Source organism: Jatropha curcas, chromosome 4 (genome assembly GCF_041381405.1).
Source record: "Jatropha curcas cultivar XTBG-Jc1 chromosome 4, XTBG_Jcur_1.0, whole genome shotgun sequence".
Lineage (NCBI taxonomy): Eukaryota > Viridiplantae > Streptophyta > Magnoliopsida > Malpighiales > Euphorbiaceae > Jatropha > Jatropha curcas.
Genome location: NC_143154.1, coordinates 8,820,503 through 8,840,955, shown reverse-complemented (window position 1 = coordinate 8,840,955; position 20,453 = coordinate 8,820,503). Strand labels below are relative to the sequence as shown.

At 30.9% G+C, this 20,453-nt stretch overlaps 1 protein-coding gene across 4 annotated transcripts; it reads right to left on the bottom strand.

Moving 5' to 3' along the window:
- Positions 1 to 10,530: 10,530 nt before the first annotated feature.
- LOC105633938 (uncharacterized) lies at positions 10,531 to 17,113 on the bottom strand. Of its 4 annotated transcripts, none has more exons than XM_037636899.2 (10): positions 16,852 to 17,110; positions 15,515 to 15,791; positions 14,463 to 14,534; positions 14,272 to 14,346; positions 13,441 to 13,524; positions 12,171 to 12,240; positions 12,001 to 12,092; positions 11,374 to 11,415; positions 11,189 to 11,298; positions 10,531 to 10,781 (listed from the first exon to the last, which is right to left on the bottom strand). In XM_037636899.2, exons 2-9 carry the CDS (start codon positions 15,746 to 15,748, stop codon positions 11,224 to 11,226), a joined length of 744 nt encoding a protein of 247 aa, XP_037492827.1. In that variant the 5' UTR covers positions 15,749 to 15,791; positions 16,852 to 17,110; the 3' UTR covers positions 10,531 to 10,781; positions 11,189 to 11,223. The 4 variants fall into 4 exon arrangements, 3 of the variants coding, with proteins under 3 accessions (XP_037492827.1, XP_012072032.1, XP_012072031.1); XM_012216642.4 differs by having other exon boundaries at positions 11,189 to 11,269; positions 16,852 to 17,102; XR_001046849.4 differs by having other exon boundaries at positions 10,736 to 10,781; positions 11,189 to 11,279; positions 16,852 to 17,107.
- Positions 17,114 to 20,453: the final 3,340 nt, after the last annotated feature.

Sequence of the window (20,453 nt, the reverse complement as noted above, 5' to 3'; positions counted from 1 at the left end):
TTTGAAACTCGGACTAACCACATGCCAAATTATCACATTTTCAATATACATGTAATGTAGTCATAGCCCATCCATCGGGCACAATCATAATCATTAAGAAGTCCCCTTCCTCCAATCATAGTTCACACCAAATAGCTATATTCAATTATCAATACAATATCCAAGTACTAATTTAAATAATCATATTTAACCAGTTTCACTACATTAGCAATAGTAACTATGGTTTCATTTTCTTTAGATTTAAATCTAACTCAATTAACATAATTTAATAGAATAAATAATTTAGTATATTAGGTTCTAGCAAAAATTAATTAACAATGTGAACTGAAAAGTTCAATTAAATCTAGAATCATGGTTTGCAGCTCACCGATTGGAAAACCAATTATATCATCGTGTTCAGTTAATCGAGGGGACATTTTGTCCCTAGCAAGTCGCTGGAGTATCGCCAGAGCTCCATCGCCAGACGCCTGTTTTGCCGCCATACACAGTGGCCAAAATGTCAATCTTCACCAGGAAGGCGCAATCTTTACATCAACTCGCTCCAAATTTCACAAGGAGCACAAAAATAAGATTACTTTTAGGAGGGGGTGAGTAGGTATATTGGACTTGCACTAGCAGCTGTGAACCCCTCCCCAAAACATCAATGCAATGAGAATGCATGTGACTAAGGAAGAAATGCACGTGATGTGTGAGTCGCCACCTTGTTTAATTATTTTAGGGTAAACTAGGAAAAAACCCTAAGTGACTCCAATTTTAATTAACCTATTTACTAGATTAATTACCCAATGGTTAAGGCATGGTCTACGAACCCGAGGTGGATCCCGAGACTATGTCATGCTGATGAACTAACCTGAATGAATGAATGCTTTGCAAGGTAATTGGACCAAATGAAAATGTTTATGTGATTTCGACTTGCCGCCCGGATTTAAATCCCGAACGTGCCTACGTACTTCCGTTTGAATGGAAGATCAAAGTCAACGTAGTTCGATAGTCCTTCTTTGAAGGGCTTTAAATGGGTATGCTTAATGCATGAGTGTGTGTATGCTTTGTGCATTTTGTTTAGGCATTTTGCCAAAGAATTGATTGATTTGATTTTAGGCATTTGATGCCAAAAATATTGATTTTAATGGCTTTTAGCCAAAAGGATTGATTTAGGCAATTAGTTTGCCAAAAATTGATGTTTGGGCTTATTATTGCCAAAAGATGTTTTGTTGGGCGATTGTCGCCAAAATGATTAAGGCATTTGTGCCAAAAGTCGGTATTTGAAGGCTTTTAGCCAAAATGTATTGATTTAGGCAATTTATTGCCAAAGTTTGATTGATTTGAGCGTTTGTTGCCAAAATTGATTATTTGAAGGCTTTTAGCCAAAATGAATTGATTTAGGCAATTTTTGCCAAAAGTTGATGTGATTTAGGCGATTGTCGCCAAAATGATTGTTTGAAGGCTTTTAGCCAAAAGATTGATTAATTCTAAGGCATTTTGCCAAAGCTTTTGATTTAAGCGATTTGTCGCTAAAAAGTGGTTAATCTAATTGATAGGCAATTTGTTTGCCAAAAATTGATTGAACCGTGGGCAATTTGTTGCCAAAATGTGATTGATTTAATTGTAGGCAATTTGCTGCCAAAACGTGATTGATTAAGGCTTTTTAGCCACAATTATTGATTAATTGGACTTAAGCCGGACTGTTCGAAATAAAGGCAATTAACCGTAGTTATTGATTAACTAGGCTTTTTTAGCCAATATTGTCGGATTTAAGCTTAACACCACGATTATTGATTAACCGGGCGTTTAACTTAAATTTATTTAATTGAGGCAATTTATTTGCCTAATGATTGATGTGAATGCATCTATGCAGTTGTAGAATTATTAGGAGTAGAAAAGAAGTATGCATGAAGTGCTAAAATTAAATAGACAGGGTTTAATTATTACCTTGGTCAGTCGTCGGCCACTTCTTAGCTCCAGATTAAGCTCCTCGTTTGGGGAATTAATTATTTAGTTCAATTTTAGTGACCAAATAACAAAGCAAGAAAGCAATAAAGCTAAAATTAAAAATGCAGAAAAGCAGTAAAGAATCGCAAGGAGCGTAGGGGAGAAGGAGCGTCCGTCAACACAGACTGAGTGCCGAAAATAGGAGGCCCGGGGCTGCTATTTATAGCAAAAATCGGACTGTTTCGGCGGCTGGGCCGCTGGGCTCGACGGCTGGTCTCGGCGGCCGGGCCGCCGGACCTCGGCGGTTGGCCCGCCGGGCCTTGGCGGCTCGCCCTCCGGAGGCTCAGCGGCTCGGCCGCCGGACCTCGTGGCTCGGCCGCCGGAGGCCGGCGGCTGGGCCGCCAGGTACGGTAGCCGGAGCCGCCGTGAAGGGCGGCTGCTGCCACCGCCGCGGCCGGTGGACTTTCTAATTTTACGTTCCGGAGGCTTTTTCGGGAGTTTCGGACCTCCAAAAAATATTCCGGGACCAGTTCCGCGATCCTTGCGACGTCCCGGACGTTTTAAGTACCATATTGGCATACTTCCGGTAAATTTTCAAAATGGCCTCCGGTCCGGCCGGACTATTTGCAGTCCGAGAAAACTAGCTTTTCGAGCCTCAAAATTTGAGTATTCACAGCAGCTGCCAAAGCCACCACCATTCATGGTGGTTTTGCAATTTTCCAACAAACCCATACATTGATGTAGGGGAAATACTAAGAAGGCCACGAAGAACTAATTCGCGCTCACCCTAACACTCCAGATCGCCAGAAATGGCAAGGGATCACAAAAAAAAAAAAAAGAAACTATAAAAGGAACTTAAAGTTCCAAGCTTCGATTCCCAACAATCGCACATCCAACACATCAATGGAGGTTACAACCATGATTCACTATAGATGTTTAGGGGGAAAAAGATAGGGGGAAACATGAGCCTTTGGGTTGTTTTAGTATTATTATTATTACTATAGATATTTTAGTCAACAACTTCTTTCGGAAGTTGGTTTAGGTTCAAAGAACTTGATTTGGGCCACTTTGAGTTTCAACTCAGTTTGTATAAACCAATTATGACTATATGATATAACTCTGATTTGAAGAGATGGTATTTACATGGAATTTAGAATTTAATTAAATTTGCTTAGTTTTAAATTAATAATTTAAGTCATTTCAGTTTTGCACAGATTTGCAACCAAGGATTTACGTAATTGGTTTGGGGGTTTTTGTGAATTTGATTGTATTGATTGAATTTCAAGTTACAAATGAAATATGTAATGTTCCTTGAGTGTTTGTACTCCTATTTAGCATGTTTGAAAATAGTTTTAAGTGTTAATGTTTGGTTCTTGAGAGGAAGAATTGATTTAGCATGTTTAAAGACTTTAAGAGAGTAAAATCTCATAACTAAAAAACCCAGATTACACGGCCATGTCGCCTGACACGCCTAGGCCGTATAGTTTACTGACTTGTAAAACATAGCCTACTAACACGGTCATGTCAAGGAACACGGCCTAACCGTGTACTTTGCTGTCCCCCACTATACAATTTTGTATTTTGGACCTTCAAATGATTCTTAACCACCCTAAATGCATACCTAATACATCTATAATGTAATTCTCTTTAAAATCTTCCCTAACGGAGACAAAAATCTCTTATGAAAACTTAAATAATGATTTAGGTATAATCATGAATATGCATGTTGGTGAAAAGAACCATATGATAGCATGATCTAGATAAGCATGCTAAAGGTTTATGCAAGTGTTAAGTGTGTGAATATTTACGATGTATTTAAGTGAAATGTTCATGAATTAATGCATGAACTTAGGTGCTAAAGAATGATACATTGTTGATGTATGACTACCCGTGCTACCTAATTGGTCCTAATTAATTAATTTTATATGTAAGTAATGTATTTGGTATTTGAATTGAGGAATTGGATGTATGATTGTTAACTAAATGCTTAGTAAATTTAATTGGAAGAATGAGATACATATGTTAAACGTGAAATGTGGGCTAAACCATTTAGGGTATTGATTGCATGGTCTAATTTATTATTAATTAATAAGTTATATGGTAATGTTGTTAATAATCAATTTAATTTGAAATATGTAAAGTTTGATTAGCAATGAATGTTAAAGTAGGAGTTAGGTCTGGACTAAAATTGGGCTTTTAACCTAATGGGACCTAATTGAGTAATTGATGAACATTATGTTTAAATGATGTTGGAATTAAATAATTTAATCTTAACTGTATGATTGAATTTTAGCTTAAATTCCTATATAAGCTGAACCGGTGCATAAGTCTAAGTAATGTGAATTAGGTTACTTAAGTTGATAATAATGTATGTAAGACTTAGTTATAAGGTTTAATTGACTATATGTGTGATTGATTAAGTGTTAAAACTTAATGAAGGTTTAATATTGGATTATGAAATAAAATTTGGGATTTTGGCTTATTGGTTAGGGTTTGATAAAAATTGGTTGTTCTAATGTTCAATTAAGGTCAAATTGTATGTGTTGCATGACTTCATGATGGAATGAACTTAGCTAGTCTACTTTATATGATAGATCAATCCATGCTTGTACTAATGCATGTGTAATCGTGACTTTGTTGGATATATAGAATTATGGTATTAAAACATGATGAATGTAAGTATATATGTCATGTTACGTGAGCAAGGAGGTTGAGACTATAAGTCTTAATATGAATATAATGCAATAAGTAAGCTTACTTTACCTGTGTGTAGACGCTCAAATTTTGCCCCCTAATGGCTCAATGATGATAACCTATTTTTAACACAAGATTGGATCGGGACCCTGATCGCTCTGATTTTCGGACCAATCGTCCATGGCTGAAGTAATGCACGTGTTTGACTATTTTTACTTTTTCGAGTCACTAGGCGATTCGCAACGAAAACAGGCTCGGGAAGCTATTTGGGCTCGCCGGCATACTTTTCGGCACATCACCTCATTTTGCGTGCCACCCGGGCCGATTTTGTAAAAGTGGGTCTGATCCTATTTTGGGGCCCACCAGTGGCATTTTGCCACATAAGCCCTAAAATTGGGGTAACACTACCCATTTGCCTATAAATAAGCCTTGGGATTAGTGCTTAAAGGAGGCTTTTTTATCAATTGAAAGAAACTCCTGCATCTTGAAAAATCTACCTAAATCAAAGTTAAAACTAGTGTTTTCTACTTTGATATAAGGGGATATTCATTCATTTTTTTATTTCAAAAACCCTTGATTGTTTAGGGTTTTCTTGGGAGAGAAATCTGATCCTTGATTCAAGAACTAAAATTTTATCTCACACATTTGATCAAAGTTAAAACTAGGGTTTCCTTTGATCAAAAGACCACAAACACACACATTTGATCTCAAATTCGGATCTTTGATTCAAGAACCAAAATTTTGGGTTTTCTTATATCCAATCTCTCAAACATCATTGGAAATCTCCAAAAGGTAACTTTTGAGAGCCATTAATATCTTTCTTCATCTCTTTTCTTTCATTTGGGTGTGTAAAACACCATTTCTTTGATTGGTTGGGAGATAAATTTGTGAACAACCAGTAGTTCCTGACTATGTCAAGAGTGGCACACGGCCCTACGTGTGGCACATGCCACTCTTCCTATAATCAGAGAGCTTCATCTTTTAAACTATGTGACCACCTGATCAACGAAAGTGCCTAGTGCCACTATGTGTGGTGCCAGGCACTTCAGTTCAGAGGTCCAAAATCTTAAAAATCAGTAAAACGGACCCGATTCCGAGATCCAGTGGTTAAGCACCAGACTTTATTGTTCTAGAGTGCATTTTTAGCCACGAATGGATTGAATAAACACTAATAAATAAGATTTGGGGTTGTGATGGGTGCTTTTGTCCATCAACTATGATGAACATCAAGATCTTGAACTTTAAACTTTGTTTAACCTTTACATTTATGATTTTACTTTACTGCGTTTCATTTCCAAGCACTTTAAATTCAAGTCCTTTACTTATTATGCATTTTACTTTAATGCTCTTTAGTTTATGTAAATCTAACCCATTTGACTTTAGTTTAGAACTTCTTAACATTTAACATTCATCAATTCCATTATTATTTAATGAATGTATGATTGGTGCTTCTGTGGATGTTTATTCTTGTTTGTGTTTGTTGTTCTTTATGTTTGGATTGTGGTTTAATTCTTATGAGCTGAATGTATAGGACCTTGATGGTCCTATTATTACTTAAATGTAATAATTTAGGGGTTTAGGAAATTTGGAAGGTTGAAAGGTAGAATGTATAATTAGGACATGGTTTGTACTCTTTTCTCCTCCCTCTTTTCTTGTGGATGATTTACTTTTCATGTTTTATGTGATTGATGATATGCATGATTGACATAGTTTAGTAATAATGCATTAAAACCAATTTTACATCTCAATTCTAAGTTAATTTTATTATTAAATCATTGTGAATTAATGGACAATAAGGAGGCCGGTTTAAATTTGGGTGGTTCGGGTGCCTAACACTTTTCCGATACATGCAAGGAAGTTGTGACTATAAGTCTTAATCTAAATATAATGTAATAAGGTACCCTTACTTTACCTATGGTATTTTGTGTACATAAATGTGTATGATAAGAATGTTATGACATCTTGGATGTCTTAATAATGTACTTGAAGTATGAAAAATTTAATTGGAGCTTAATTGAGCGTGAATAAGATTGATTAAAGACGATGAATAATTAGGCTTATATTATGTACTTGGATGAATGATTGTGAAATGTGATTATTTAATTATGAAAAATTGTGCATGCTTTAAGTATGAATCCCATAGGGTAAGTACTAGCATTACTATTGATACGAATTTGGATATTGGAGCTATGATCATATGCTAGACATATGGGTATTTTATGAGTGAGCAGACGTGCTCTACTGAATTGAAAGGCTTGTGTCAGTGTGATAAAGATAGTAAGTAACCCTAGAGGGCTCTACTATCTGTTAGTTTAATTTGATATCTATTTTGCTTCTATTCTGTCTAAGTTACTAATAAGGCCCTAACTTGAAATGAGTATGTGAAAAGTAACCTAATATGAACTGAGTATATGGAAAATGAACTAATTGGAAATATTGAATTATACTTTGTCTTGTTGATGTTTAGTTTATGATTAAGATTATCTTATGTTATAAATGTATATTTATTATGAGGAATGATTTAATGGTAATAATTATGCATCTACATTATGCCTTGGATGTTAATTGATTATCCAAAATGTTACTTGATTATAATGGTGATTGTGAGTTATGCTTCTATTGATTAAGAACTTTTGTCTATAATTATGTGAGAATGTATGTTGCTATGCATCTTATGGTTCAGACACCATGTTAGTTGCATGTTTTAAGCACTACTGAGTTTTATATTCAACATGGGATTTTGTTTATCTCGCGTAGGTTTTTGCTTTGGAGGTGCTAGTTGAACCTTGAGATTCCGCAATTGAAGAAAGAAGTTTCCAGTTTTACATTTCGGAGTATGGACTATCAGAGTTATGAGTTATTAGTTTATTTTTGGGTTGCAGTTAAAAGTTTTGAGATTTAGGTTGGATTCGGAATGTAATAAGCTTAAGGTTTTTGCCTAATCTTTTGGTTTTAGAGTTTTTAAACAGTTATGGTTTATTTTAACGCTTATTTGGTTTATTTCAAACTATTTTGAATATAATGACTTATTTGAAATCATTTGAGGATTTGGTAACTCGATCAAGATTTGATTAAGTTTATTTTGCAAATATTGAATGCTAACTTGATGTTTTGAGTTGGTAAGATTAACGGATTTTCAAAACAGGAGTTTGTTAACATGTTTAAATGCTCTATAAACGGGGGAAACTCTTGCATTTTTTCTGCAGGATTTACCTTAATAATTTTCTAAGTTTTATAGGCTTGTAGATTTTGTATAAACTATACTTAAATTAGTATACCAATAATAATTACTATTTGTAATTAGAATCTTGCTTTGTTGTCTTTGGAACTGCAGTGTGGCATCTATTGTCTAATCTTATGAGACTGGAAAATGGGTGTTACAATAAGTAGCACAATTTGTCACTGACAGTATTTTGAATTATAGAATGACAAATGTTAGAAGCATGAATGAGAAATAAAAAAAAAAAATCATGCAAGTAATTTATTTAGCTGTGTATATCAATGTGGCTTTTCATTCCTCAAGATGAATATTAAAAAATAGATATTAAATATATATATATATATATATAACAAATGTTAGAAGCATAAATGGGAAATGAAAAAAAATCAAAATTTCATGCAAGTAATTTATTAGTTGTGTATATCAATGTGTCTTTTCATTCCTCAAGATGGCAAATCTTAACATTACAATTTTTTCAACATATCTCAATGAGATACAATTTTGTAATGCATTTCACGGTCATTTTATTATACAATTTTGTTATTTTTGAATGATGTTATAAAAGATTATTCATCCTGTAATATTGCTTCGCGTATCGTGCAGATTCTAACGGTTGTTATTTTAAACATCCTAAATTAGACTATGCACACAACTCTCAATAGCACATTACATATTTTGGAGATGAACTATACGGAGTACCAACTACTGCAATTATTATGTCAAGTAAATTGTGACCTATTCTTGTTGGTCCCAAGTCAGGGGCATCAGTTGTTAGTTATGCTCTATAGCCAATTGATTGGTTGTATTTTGGACATAATATTTTATGTAATAAATTTCATTATTAATTAAAGACATTTATTTATCTTTTATGTTCTACTAATTGAATCTCGGTTAAAAGATAAAGTCCATAAAACTATATTGCTTTGTGAAGTAAATTATAATTTGGTTATAATTATGAGTTTTATTTTGCATTAAAGTAATGTCTCTAAATGTTCATGGTCAATGTTCTTCTTATTATTAGATGATTAGAACTGTTAAGACCAGTACATATTAGTTTCTTTTCTTTGTAAAAGGAACCAGTTATTCTCATAAGCTGAGATAGATGTGATATCTAAAACAAATATGTAGGTGCTTATTATTTAAACGAGTCCATTGAATTTACCTACATGAGAGTTCCATATGGAGAGCTACGCGTGTCTATGGAATACTCAAGTGATGGTTATATAAATAATTTTTAACTTGAATTTACTAAGCTATCTTGTACAGGGATAATTATATTTTGATTCTTCATTCACATTATTCATTTATGAATGGACATAGCATAAATTATATGGACATATGGAAGAAAATCCTAAAATAGACCTTCCTTTATTGATATTGTCTTGGAACTTGGCTCCATTTCGGAGCATAGAAAAAAATCAATTAAAGAAAATTTGGCCCTTTGGTCAATCTTCTACCTTACAGGATAATCAGCACGACATCTCTTTAGATTCCTTGGTTTCAATGACAGAAATTAAGGAACTTGGAAAACAATTGGGATTTTCACTTTTTATGGTTGTTGTGCATCAAAGCAAGGGTATGATGGAAATTTTATTATATTCTCTCTTCCCCATATACTTTAATTTAAAAGTTAATGATGAAATTATGTCAAAATAATGGAATGACCCATTTATTTAACAGAATAGTAACTTTCGGACGTTATAATATTAGTTAATAATAGAAGAATATAAGTGTTAATTAGAGTATAACTTAAGGACCCAAAAGTACTTTTCACTCTAATTATAAAGGTATACAAAATATCGTGAGTAAGGAAGGTCGAGTGGTAATCAATCGATCTTTGGCCTGGAGGAGGTTATGCTAATAAACTTGAACGTATCAAAATATTCTGAACTTTACACTTTTTTGTAATTTTATTTTATTTTGATATTTTCATCTTTATCCTAATTTTGACCTTTCATAGTAACAGCAGCTTTAATTGCAATTAAGGATGAAATTATAAATAAAGAAGTACTTTCATTTTTATTAATAAAAATAAAATTTTAAATACATGAAACATTTATAAATTTAGAAATATAATATTTAAGACATGCATAATTAAAATAATTAAGAAATTATTTATTTATTTATTTATTTTTTGTTAAATGAATTGTAATTTTCAAACAATTACTACAATTAAAATCTTTTTATCGTTAAAATATAGATAATATTAAACAAAAACATGTAACTGAAAAATTAATTTATTTTTTATACCATACTGAGATTTTGAAGTTGTAATAACAGTAGGCCATAGCAAAAGGTTAAAATAGAGTGATTCAAAACCTTATATGTTCAATTTATTCTAATATATTAGGCCATAACAATAGATCAAAAACTTCATTAGGATGCTAGCAGCAGCAGTAATAATAATAATAATAATAATAATAATATAACAACAACAACAACAACAGCAACAACAACAATAATAATAATAATAATAATAATTAGTTGATTTTTAAGTTATTATTACCCTTATGAAAAAAATATTTTCTAGAAAGTAACTTTTTTTTGTTGATGTTTTGAAGACCAAACACCCAATGATTTTGGTTTGCTCGCTTAGGCTCCCCCGTATGTCTTGTGGGAAACCGAAGTATAGTGATAACTTCCTATTTGTAAATGCACCACTTTGCATTTACAAAAAAGACACAAAATAACATGCAAAATTCGACAATCTTATCAAAATTCAGTCTTACAACTTCTAAAAGCACAACGTAAAACAATCCAATGATTGCTCAATAAGGCCTCATAAGATTTTGGGCCAACTCAATTGCCTATGATTTACAGAAAACATCCTTTTGTAAATCCTTAAATAGCTTTAAATCAACACGAGCTATAGCGCTTCTGCAATGAGTTTTTCAGTAAGAGTTTTTGAAAGTCCCATCACTGTATCAGTACTCCCTATCTGCAAAATATCAAATTGATGCTTTTGTCAGACTAATTCAAAGGAAGAAGACATGGGTAAGTTCCTACTCTCTCCAAGTTAAGAAGAGAAAATTTTTGTCTTTTGCTAGTTAGCAAATGCTTATTGGAACATTGTAAATTAGTTGGAATTCAACATGTCTTAATTCGAAATTAAGAGACTTTTATGATATTGGATATGTCAACAGTTCCATTTGATAATGTGGTTGGGAAGAAAGTAAATTAAGAACAAAAAAATAAAAAACACATAGTAAATGAATGAGGAATGAAGATTAAAACCACTAGAGTTGGAACTCTAGGGGATTAAGTAAATAATGCCTAAATCCACAAACATGCAGTCGTACACGCACATGCATGCAGAGAGAGAGAGAGAGAGAGAGAGAGAGAGACCACTGCTTCAACAAAGGGTGATATCAGCGGGTGCTCTAGCATGAGACCTCCAGCAACCTTGAATGTAACACCATCCTCAATCTGAGCACATCTTGCCACCAAGAAAGAAACTTTGTTAACAATATTTAGTAGAGTGACTAGCTCCAGACAGAATCTAACAGAGAATGAGTACTTGTAAAACTTACCAGACTATTGATTACCCCATCTGGTATCTCATGGAAATAAACCTGTACCACAACGGATATTATTTTTCAAGACTTGTGTGCATGTCATGGTCAACTTGTATAAATTTAAAAAAAAATAAAAAACAAAAGAAAAAGATAAAGAAACCACATTTTATAACCAATAAAATCCAACGTTGAAGAAATTCCAAATAAAATTCCATTAACATAAAAATATAATTTTTAAACAAGCTTTTTTTTTTTTTTTTGGTTAAGGGGGGAGGGGGTGGCAAAAGACCAAAATAGAGGGAGCAGAATCTTGTATATAACCTCACAGGCATTAAACATTCTAGATATATAGGAAGTAAAGTAAAACAAACTTCTATTGTTTTATTGAGTAGTCCATACAGAAAGGGCATTTGAGTGTGAATAGGCTCAATTCCGGTAACCTGGAAGTGTATTTATCTAGATTTCATCACAAAAAGGGTTATCAAAATAACATTATCAATTTCTTTCTTAAGGTTAACATAATAACTGATAGAAACTTCCTTATAAATAATATGCTTTTCAACTAGCCCCCACAATTAGTTGTGCTCAAAACCATTTAGTCTAGTAAAATTTACAATAAATGCTAGTACCAGAAAGTAATACCTCTGCCCTCTCCCATGCTCCCTTTCTTATTCCTGTCTTAAGGTTAATTACTAGAACAGATCCTACAACAGCTCCACTATCACTAGAATAGCCTGCAAACAATAGACACATGACCACTAACCTGTACGAGTCTTGTAAGTGGTGGAGAGAAGAAAAAACCATTAACCAACCTTTGATGAAATTCCGTGCTTCTTCTCTGCTGGTTGGCTTTTCTCTCACTATCCCTTTATATACCACCACCTCAAAATCAAAGGAGATTAAGCAATGAGAAATAACTTTCAATTATTTACATGACAATAAGGAGAAAATCATCAAACATCAACATGGACTTCTAATGTTTGCATGTAATTTGTAGCATGTTCTACTAATGGCAGACCACTTATGAACATTTAAAAGAAGTGTATCTATGACTAGTGAAACAAGTTCCAAACATAAAAACTGAATACGCAACAATGAGCTAAGACAAATGTCAAAACTTTGCATATTTGACCATGGAATCTCGCACAATTAAAAATTTAGACAATTGATTAAAATATGCTTCACCTTTTTTTTCTCTCTTAAAAATTTTCCAAGATTTAAGAAATACTATGAAAAGTTAAAAAGGGATAATGATCAATAATACAAAGTAATCACAACAAAACAAACTATGTAAAGAACCATAGCATATTTAATGTTTGACACCAAAAAACATAAGGTTTCTGTTAAGAAGCCTCACATATTTGGTGCTTGCATGAAAGCTAATGGAAATGGTTGATCAATATACCAATTAAGTCTCTCTATTATGATTGTATTGTGGTCAACTCTGATATACCAGTACCAACCTCTTCTAGTTATCCAGAATAAGGAAAAAGGAATTTAAGAATAATAGCATTTTAAAGTTTTTCTACCCACAAAAGTTCAATATTTTAAAAATTCCGTTGTGATTTCTTCATTTCCTTATCTATCACTGAGCTAATTTAAAAAAATATATATAATTGAAATTTGCTGATGTAGGCAGATCTTTTTTCTTTTTGCAAATCATGTGAAAAAATTAATATAATAAAATACTTCATACCAATGACGCATAGTTTTTTATTAGTACCATAAATTAACAGAAAAAGTAAGGACTTGTGGGTTGTCATATCAGCTAATCTAGGTGTAACTTTGCATGAAATTGGATCAATGATAGAACGCAAAAGATTAGAAGTTGTCATATAAAATCACTAAAATTAAAAATTCATGATAGAATTACCAAAAGCATTGAAATTGAAGGTTTTTTTATTTTTTATTTTTTTAAATTAAGGCTTTACAAATAGCAATTCACTGAATAACACAAGTTAGACCTGAACTTGCCTTTCTTTTCATATTAAAGCCACCGGAGCTTAGCAACGGAATTTAAATATTCATATTCAAATCAAAACAATTTAGAACTGGGAATAGCAAAATAGAATTAGCACAAACTGTGTCTGCCGTAATCAGTAAGGTTGCACGAGCATCCTCTTCCAGTTGACCTGTAGTTTGGAGCCTTGCTATGATGGCATCTGCCTAGGAAATAAAATAAAAATAAAAAACAAGGTAGGAAATTCTGTTAAAATAAATTAATAAAAGTATATATATATATATATATATATATATATATATATATATATATATATGTATATTATAAGTCATGAATTGAATGCCACCAAGCTGAAGTATTGTCCAACGGAGTTCTATCATAAAATTAAAAAAAAAAAGAAAAGAATGGAGCCCAAAACACACAAGCTTTACATTATTAGTTAAGCAGCAATATGAATTTTTCTTACCTTAGTATTCAATCATGATACTGAGGTTTGCATATTGATAAATGTCTAGAATCTATATAGCAAGTTCAGAAGGAAAAATTAAATGGAAATGTACAAAAAGTTACCATGTAGGTTTACACTTGTTCAATGTAGGATATGTGGAACTATTTTGACAAAAATGGGTCAGTGTTTCTTTTTGTTAACCAAGTGCCAGTCAGACCCTTACTTGTTTGTATATATAAGAAAACACCAAACCCTTTTTTTTTTTTTTTTTGTCAAAAAACAATTCATAGACCTTGAAATGAAAAAGTCTTTAATCGGAGTAGTTTTTTTATACTTTTACCAAAGGTCTAATTTTGCTGGAGCCTAGGTATAATTTTAATTAGAGTAGCAACCAGTTAACTATATTTAACTGAAGTGGCAAATTTACATAGCCCATTCAAAGCAATTAATTGTATTTAGGGTATTTAAGAGTAAGAAAAAGTAGTAGCTGGTAAAGAACCCAAACCTTGGCATGAGCCAAAGACATAACCAATTCCTCAGGCTTGTCTTTCCTTATGCTCTTTTCATCTATATCTGCAGTCTAAATTGAATACTATTAAACTTTCTACCTCATAACCTTAACAAGAATCTAAAAAGAGAACAAAGTGTGCTTGCATTCCCAAAACACAGGGGAATATGAGCTGCTGAAGAATATACCACGATTGAGAACTCATATCCCATCTCAGCTAGAATTCGCCGTCGAGCCATGGATGATGAACCCAATATAATCTGCCAGAAATTTCATGCCCAATAAGAGGACAGCTTGAAAGAGAGATTTTGGCTTTTAATAGGCCAAAGAGACATATTTATCTCAAACTTTGCAACTTACAACAATTACACTCCATTTTTGAATTTTTACTAATTGTATCCCAATTGGCAAGTTTGGCATTAATTATACCCTAGAACAAATTTTGAGAATATACTTCAAATTGGTCAACTACTACTTCAGTTGCATTTAATTTGGTACAATTTATGTTTAGAGCCAAAACTTTTATCGTTGGATTGAATCCAGTTTCTATTCAAACAAAAGAAATAATTTCACACTTTTAAAAGATCAACATCTTTTTTTTAAAAAAAAAAAAAAAGAAAATTGAAGCACAAGATAAAAAGATTGAAATTAAAAAAAAAAAAAAGTGATAAAGGTTGACTTCTACAATGATTTTATTTGGGTCAATTAAAATCCAATTTTTTTCAAACAAAATAAAAAATTATTTTCACATTTTTAAAAGATAAAATTTAAAAAAAAAAAAAAAAATAGAAAGTAGAAACACAAAATATCAAGAATCTAATATTCAAGACTAAAAATGAAAAGAAATTGATTTTGGCAACTTATAATTCTTTTTATTATTATTATTTTTATCTTCTAATTGGACATGGCTATGTAAAATTATGGGTTGATTTGAATATGTAAAATTATGATAGATTTTGAATATCTATGATATTGACATAAAATTTTTTTTCATCACTTATGCATACTAGTCTTGAATTTTTTAAACATGTAATATAATTTCTTTTTTTGAATAAAAATTTAATGCAGTTGTGCCATAATTGTGTCTGCCTAAATCTGTTTTAGAGTAAAGATACTCGCAATCTTACAAATTGGGGTACAATATTAAAATTATATGTATTTTTCTATTTGGCCGTTTAACTAATTTATACGAAATGGAAAAACAAGAGCCAAATGCAACTATGTAGTCCACATAACAAACCTTAAATGAGGATTTGCAAACATCCATCTGTTTCTCTTCCAAGCTACACTTTCTTAGGCATGCTACACGTTCCAAGGGGATTGTTGACATAGTTGTCCAAGAAGCAAGAGGCATTATGGTGGACAGAATACGCAAAGGTCTAGGCACTCTGTGCTTATCCATTTCTTTCAAACTCCACTTTCTTATGTGTAAAACGGGAGATGATAACACTGTTGTCAAAGAAGTAGGACGCATTATGGTGCTCAGAATACCAAAAGGCCTAGAGATACGTGCACACCTGAGAGATGAAAGATGACTATTTAGTGTATAATAAAATCCTGAATTTGCAATATGTTCTTTAAAAGAAAAGAAAATAAATGTAGGCATCAGTAATTGAAAACATACATATTGATACTGGCTAAAATTGAAATGGGATTAACATGAAGTGGTTTTCTTCTTCCGCTCTAAATCAGCAACAATAATCTGTATGTTTAGGACAATGTCTTTTGTCCCAGCATTATAGTGGCTCTCAAGTGGTCAATTCTAATGAACAAGTTTTACCTATTTCATTTAGCGGCAGGGTTAAGTCTCACAACAGACCCACGTTCCATAACATCATTCAACACTCGAAACTAAAAAAATTTCCAGCTCTTTTTTCAGTTTTTTTAAGTTGCTTGGTAAGTTTATGCTTAAAATGACATGTTAAAATTTTTAAATTTAAATGTGCATTGGACACAATCACTAATCAGGTTTTTAACTTTTAAACAACGTTAATGTAGAATTTTGGACACTTGTATCATTCAGTGCTTCACATTCAGCTCTTAAATATTCTGTACTTAATTTTAATCTTGCTAGAAATCACCTAAACAAAATTCTAATGTAGACTTAATTTGAAATCGGATAAAGTTTACCCATGCATTATTTATAGTATGCTCTCATAAAAGCTGAAAAAGTAAACTCATAAAACCCAACAAAGAATCATGTCAAAAGAATAAGTTTCTTATTCAAGTCATAATAGCAAGAAACAATTCCATAACTAGTTGTTTTGGTATCTTATTTGCACCTCTGTTGTACATTAATCACCCAAACCTGCAAACCATTTCCCTATAACAACTACTAATTTCCTAAAAACTCATATCATCTTTAAGCATACAGAAGCAACCCATGTGGAGATGAAATTGCATTTCAGAAGCATGACTAGTTAAAACCGAAAAATAAGTGAAACATTTCATCGAACAATTATCATGCAATAGCGGCAGTTTTGGTCTTCACTATTTTTCAGCAATAAAACAAAACCCAATAAATAATGTAATCTAAACTACACCAATTTAGAAGAGAGTTGGACTAAGAAATCATACCTCGACGGGTGCAATGTCGTCGTTTTCAGGATAATGGTAGGCAACCACCGTTCTACCAATTTATCGATAGCAAAGGCTCTTCCTTTTTTCGTTTTTTGTTGGCCAACGACCTTTTATGTCTAAAGATTGGTTTGTTCACTCTTCCACGAGGGACACAGATTCGTTAACTTATCATTAATTTCGTTATCACAATGTCAGTTGTTATTTCCTTTTATTTCTTTATGGCAGTTATAGATTTACTTCCTTTCCAAAATTATTGTTTTCTTTTTATAACAGTGAGGTGTAATCATGAGACGTTGACATTTCAGTAAAATGCATTTTCTATATATGGTAATTGTATATAATGAGGTTTCACCCCAACCAACAGCTTACTGCTTTGCATTTTATATCTTTTTTTATAGTTTTATTTATATTATTTTAAATTTTAGTTGTATTAATTTTATCAAAATAACTATTAATAAAATCATTTTTTGAATTAATTATAGTGTTGTTATGAGAATGATTGCATGTTACCAACTCCGCATTTAATAGATTACCACTTACACGGTGAGCATTAAATGGTTTAAACTGTAAAATCAAATCAAACCATATCAAATCATCAATTTTAAATTGGTATATCTTTTTACATGGTTTGTTTTTATTTACAATTGGATGACCACTTTCAAAACAATTAATTTGATTTTTATTTGATTAAACCATTTAAAACTTAATCATACCATATTAATAACAAATTCTAAATCTTGATGAGATAGAAAAATTAGAGCATGATATTTTTACCCTAATGTTATCTTATATGTTATGTATGGATTCATTAAAATATTCAATTATAATTAACATGAATTTTTTAAAAAATATTTCAAAATCATTAAAAGGACATTCTATTATTGATGTCATTATGTTATTAATTTAAATTTAAATGTCATGTTTTACATCTAATTTGAAGCTTTAAAAATACACCTTGTGATTGTGATATTCTTTTCAAAGTCATTTCTTATGTTTTCAGTGTTGTTGTATTAAAAGAAATTTAATTGCTTTAGGAATAGGTTTTTATTAGTAGGTTAGATTTGGATGGATCATAAATGTTACTTACATGTAATATTATTGTTGTTATAAATTTAAATTGCAAAAATTGATGATATTTTGCATGTGTTCGGCAATAACTTTTTAAATAGCCTTTAATAGTCTAAACGCTATTTTTATAGTGTTCGGTAACATAGTGTTTAAACTAACTTTTACAGGCTAAGATAACGTTTTATAAAAGATTAACTCATATAATGTTTAACTTTTAGCGTTTTATGAAAAGTTATTCAAATAGCTAATAACAATGCTATTAAAATAGTTAATAGTTATCAAAACAACTAATTTTTTCGAATAGACTCTTATGTTATTCTTCTTTGTTATAAAAAAAACTAATTACTTTTTTACTAGTTATAATTTTTTATTGTTATATATTGTATATGAATTCATTACATTGTTTAATCACAATTAACACAATTCATTAAATTATTTTAATGGTACCAAACACACAGCAAATCGAATTGCACCAAACCGCTTTATTACAGCTTGGTTTAATTTAGTTTCTGTGGTTAAATGGTTTAGTTTAAGTTGACATCTACAAACCATAATTTTGGTTTAATTTAAAAATTTTTTGAAACCATATCAAATCAAAATGTTATCACCCTTAACTATTTGTATGGAATCAATGTTTTAATTTTAGTCAAATTACTATTTCAATTTTTTCAAATTACTAGTTTTTAGATATTGTATTACATGTTATTTGTTGTCATTATATATTAATAAAAACCTGATAATATAATTATATTAAATTGATAATCATATATCAACCAAGTATGGTTTGGTTGGTGTTCTCACTAATATAAGCGGTGAGAGGTCTCAAATTTGAGTTCTCTCAACTGCAAGAATTTTCACCAATTTAGTGAGTCAAAAGAAGACTACCCCTTTTATCTAATCTATCATGTCATTTTGGCCATTAAGTCTTCTAATGAGTTAAAAAAAATAGGGATATCATATTAAATATCAGTTTTTAAAATTTAATTTTAAAAAATGTCAATTTGACTTTGAGATTTTAAATTATTGACATTTGTGACATACTACTATTGTGCCCTTTTTTAGTGGTGGGCATTAGTTTGTTAATATTTTAGTGCTTTAATATGTTTGTGTTTCCCTTTATATTAATTTTTTAATTTCACCGTTGTTTTCTTTTTTCTTTTTTAGTATGTCAATATTTAATGCTGCTATTTTTTTTTCATCCCTCATTATTTTTTTATCGTTTTTTCTCCTTTTGTTGTCGTTCATTTTTTTTCTTTATTGTTTTTTCTCCTTTTGCTATCATTCTTCTCTTTATTTGTGTTGTTCTACGGTTTTGATTTTTATTCATAAGGTATGTTGATTTCTGTTTTTGATTTGTTATTTATTGTTTGAAATATCTCTATCAATTTTTTATGCAATTAGTAAATATTGTAGAGACAAGGTAAAACTCTCAATTATATTTGGATTGATACTGATAGAGTGTATATATATATACACATGCGCCGTATTTATTTTGTTTGATCAATGTGTTAATTGATGTACATATATCTATCTATATTTAATTGATTTTACAGTATCTACTAATCAGTATATATATATATATATATATACACACATACAAACACCATATTTACTTGGTTTGATCCAATGTGTTAATTGATGTGTATATATCTATTCTGTATTTAATTGATTTTACAGTATTTACTGATATAGTATACTAATATAGTATATACATACACACAACGTAGATAGCCTCGTTGTTGCCAAGCATCAATTACCATCACCAACATCATCATCGTGGTTAAATCACATCAACTGTATAGGAATTTGCTCTTACAGATTTTGTATTTTCTTGTGTTTCCTTTTTTTCAGTGTTTTCTTTTTTTTTTCAGCATTTACTTTTTTTCAACGTTTCCTTTTTTCAGCGTTTCCTTTTGTTCAATATTTCTTGTTTCTCTTGCAAGGTAAGTTTTGGTATTATTAAAATTTTTTTTTACCGAATTTGTTATTTTCTTAGTAAATATTTTTTTTGACATTTTATTAAAATTGAGACCTCATATGTGAAATTTGTTAAATTGCCCCTAAAAAATAATCAGAACATATTACCTTTTGATTTTTAATATTTTTTCAACTTTTCATAAACCAATGTTAAAGATAACATTTTAATTAAGAAAGCTCATACAATAGTTTGAAGCCATCAATAGAAATATATTTTCAAAATAAATTATAATTGTGGCTTTTAAAATAATATTCATCTATTAACATATTATTTGATAATTTTTATTTATACAAAATAGGGAAGGATATTAGATAGTGATATAGCTCAACCATTTTATTAAAAAAAATCTTTAAATAAGCATATGTTACTTAAAATGTTTACGAACTATGTTTTTATTGTATTTTTCTTCCTTTTCATTGAGAAAAATTTTATTCTCAATTAGTTGATAAGAAATTATTCTTTTGATGAATTTTATTTGCTTGTAATTTATCTTTTTCCTAGGATAATTTAATAAAATTATTGAAAAACTTGAATAATCCAAATTGCTCTATTC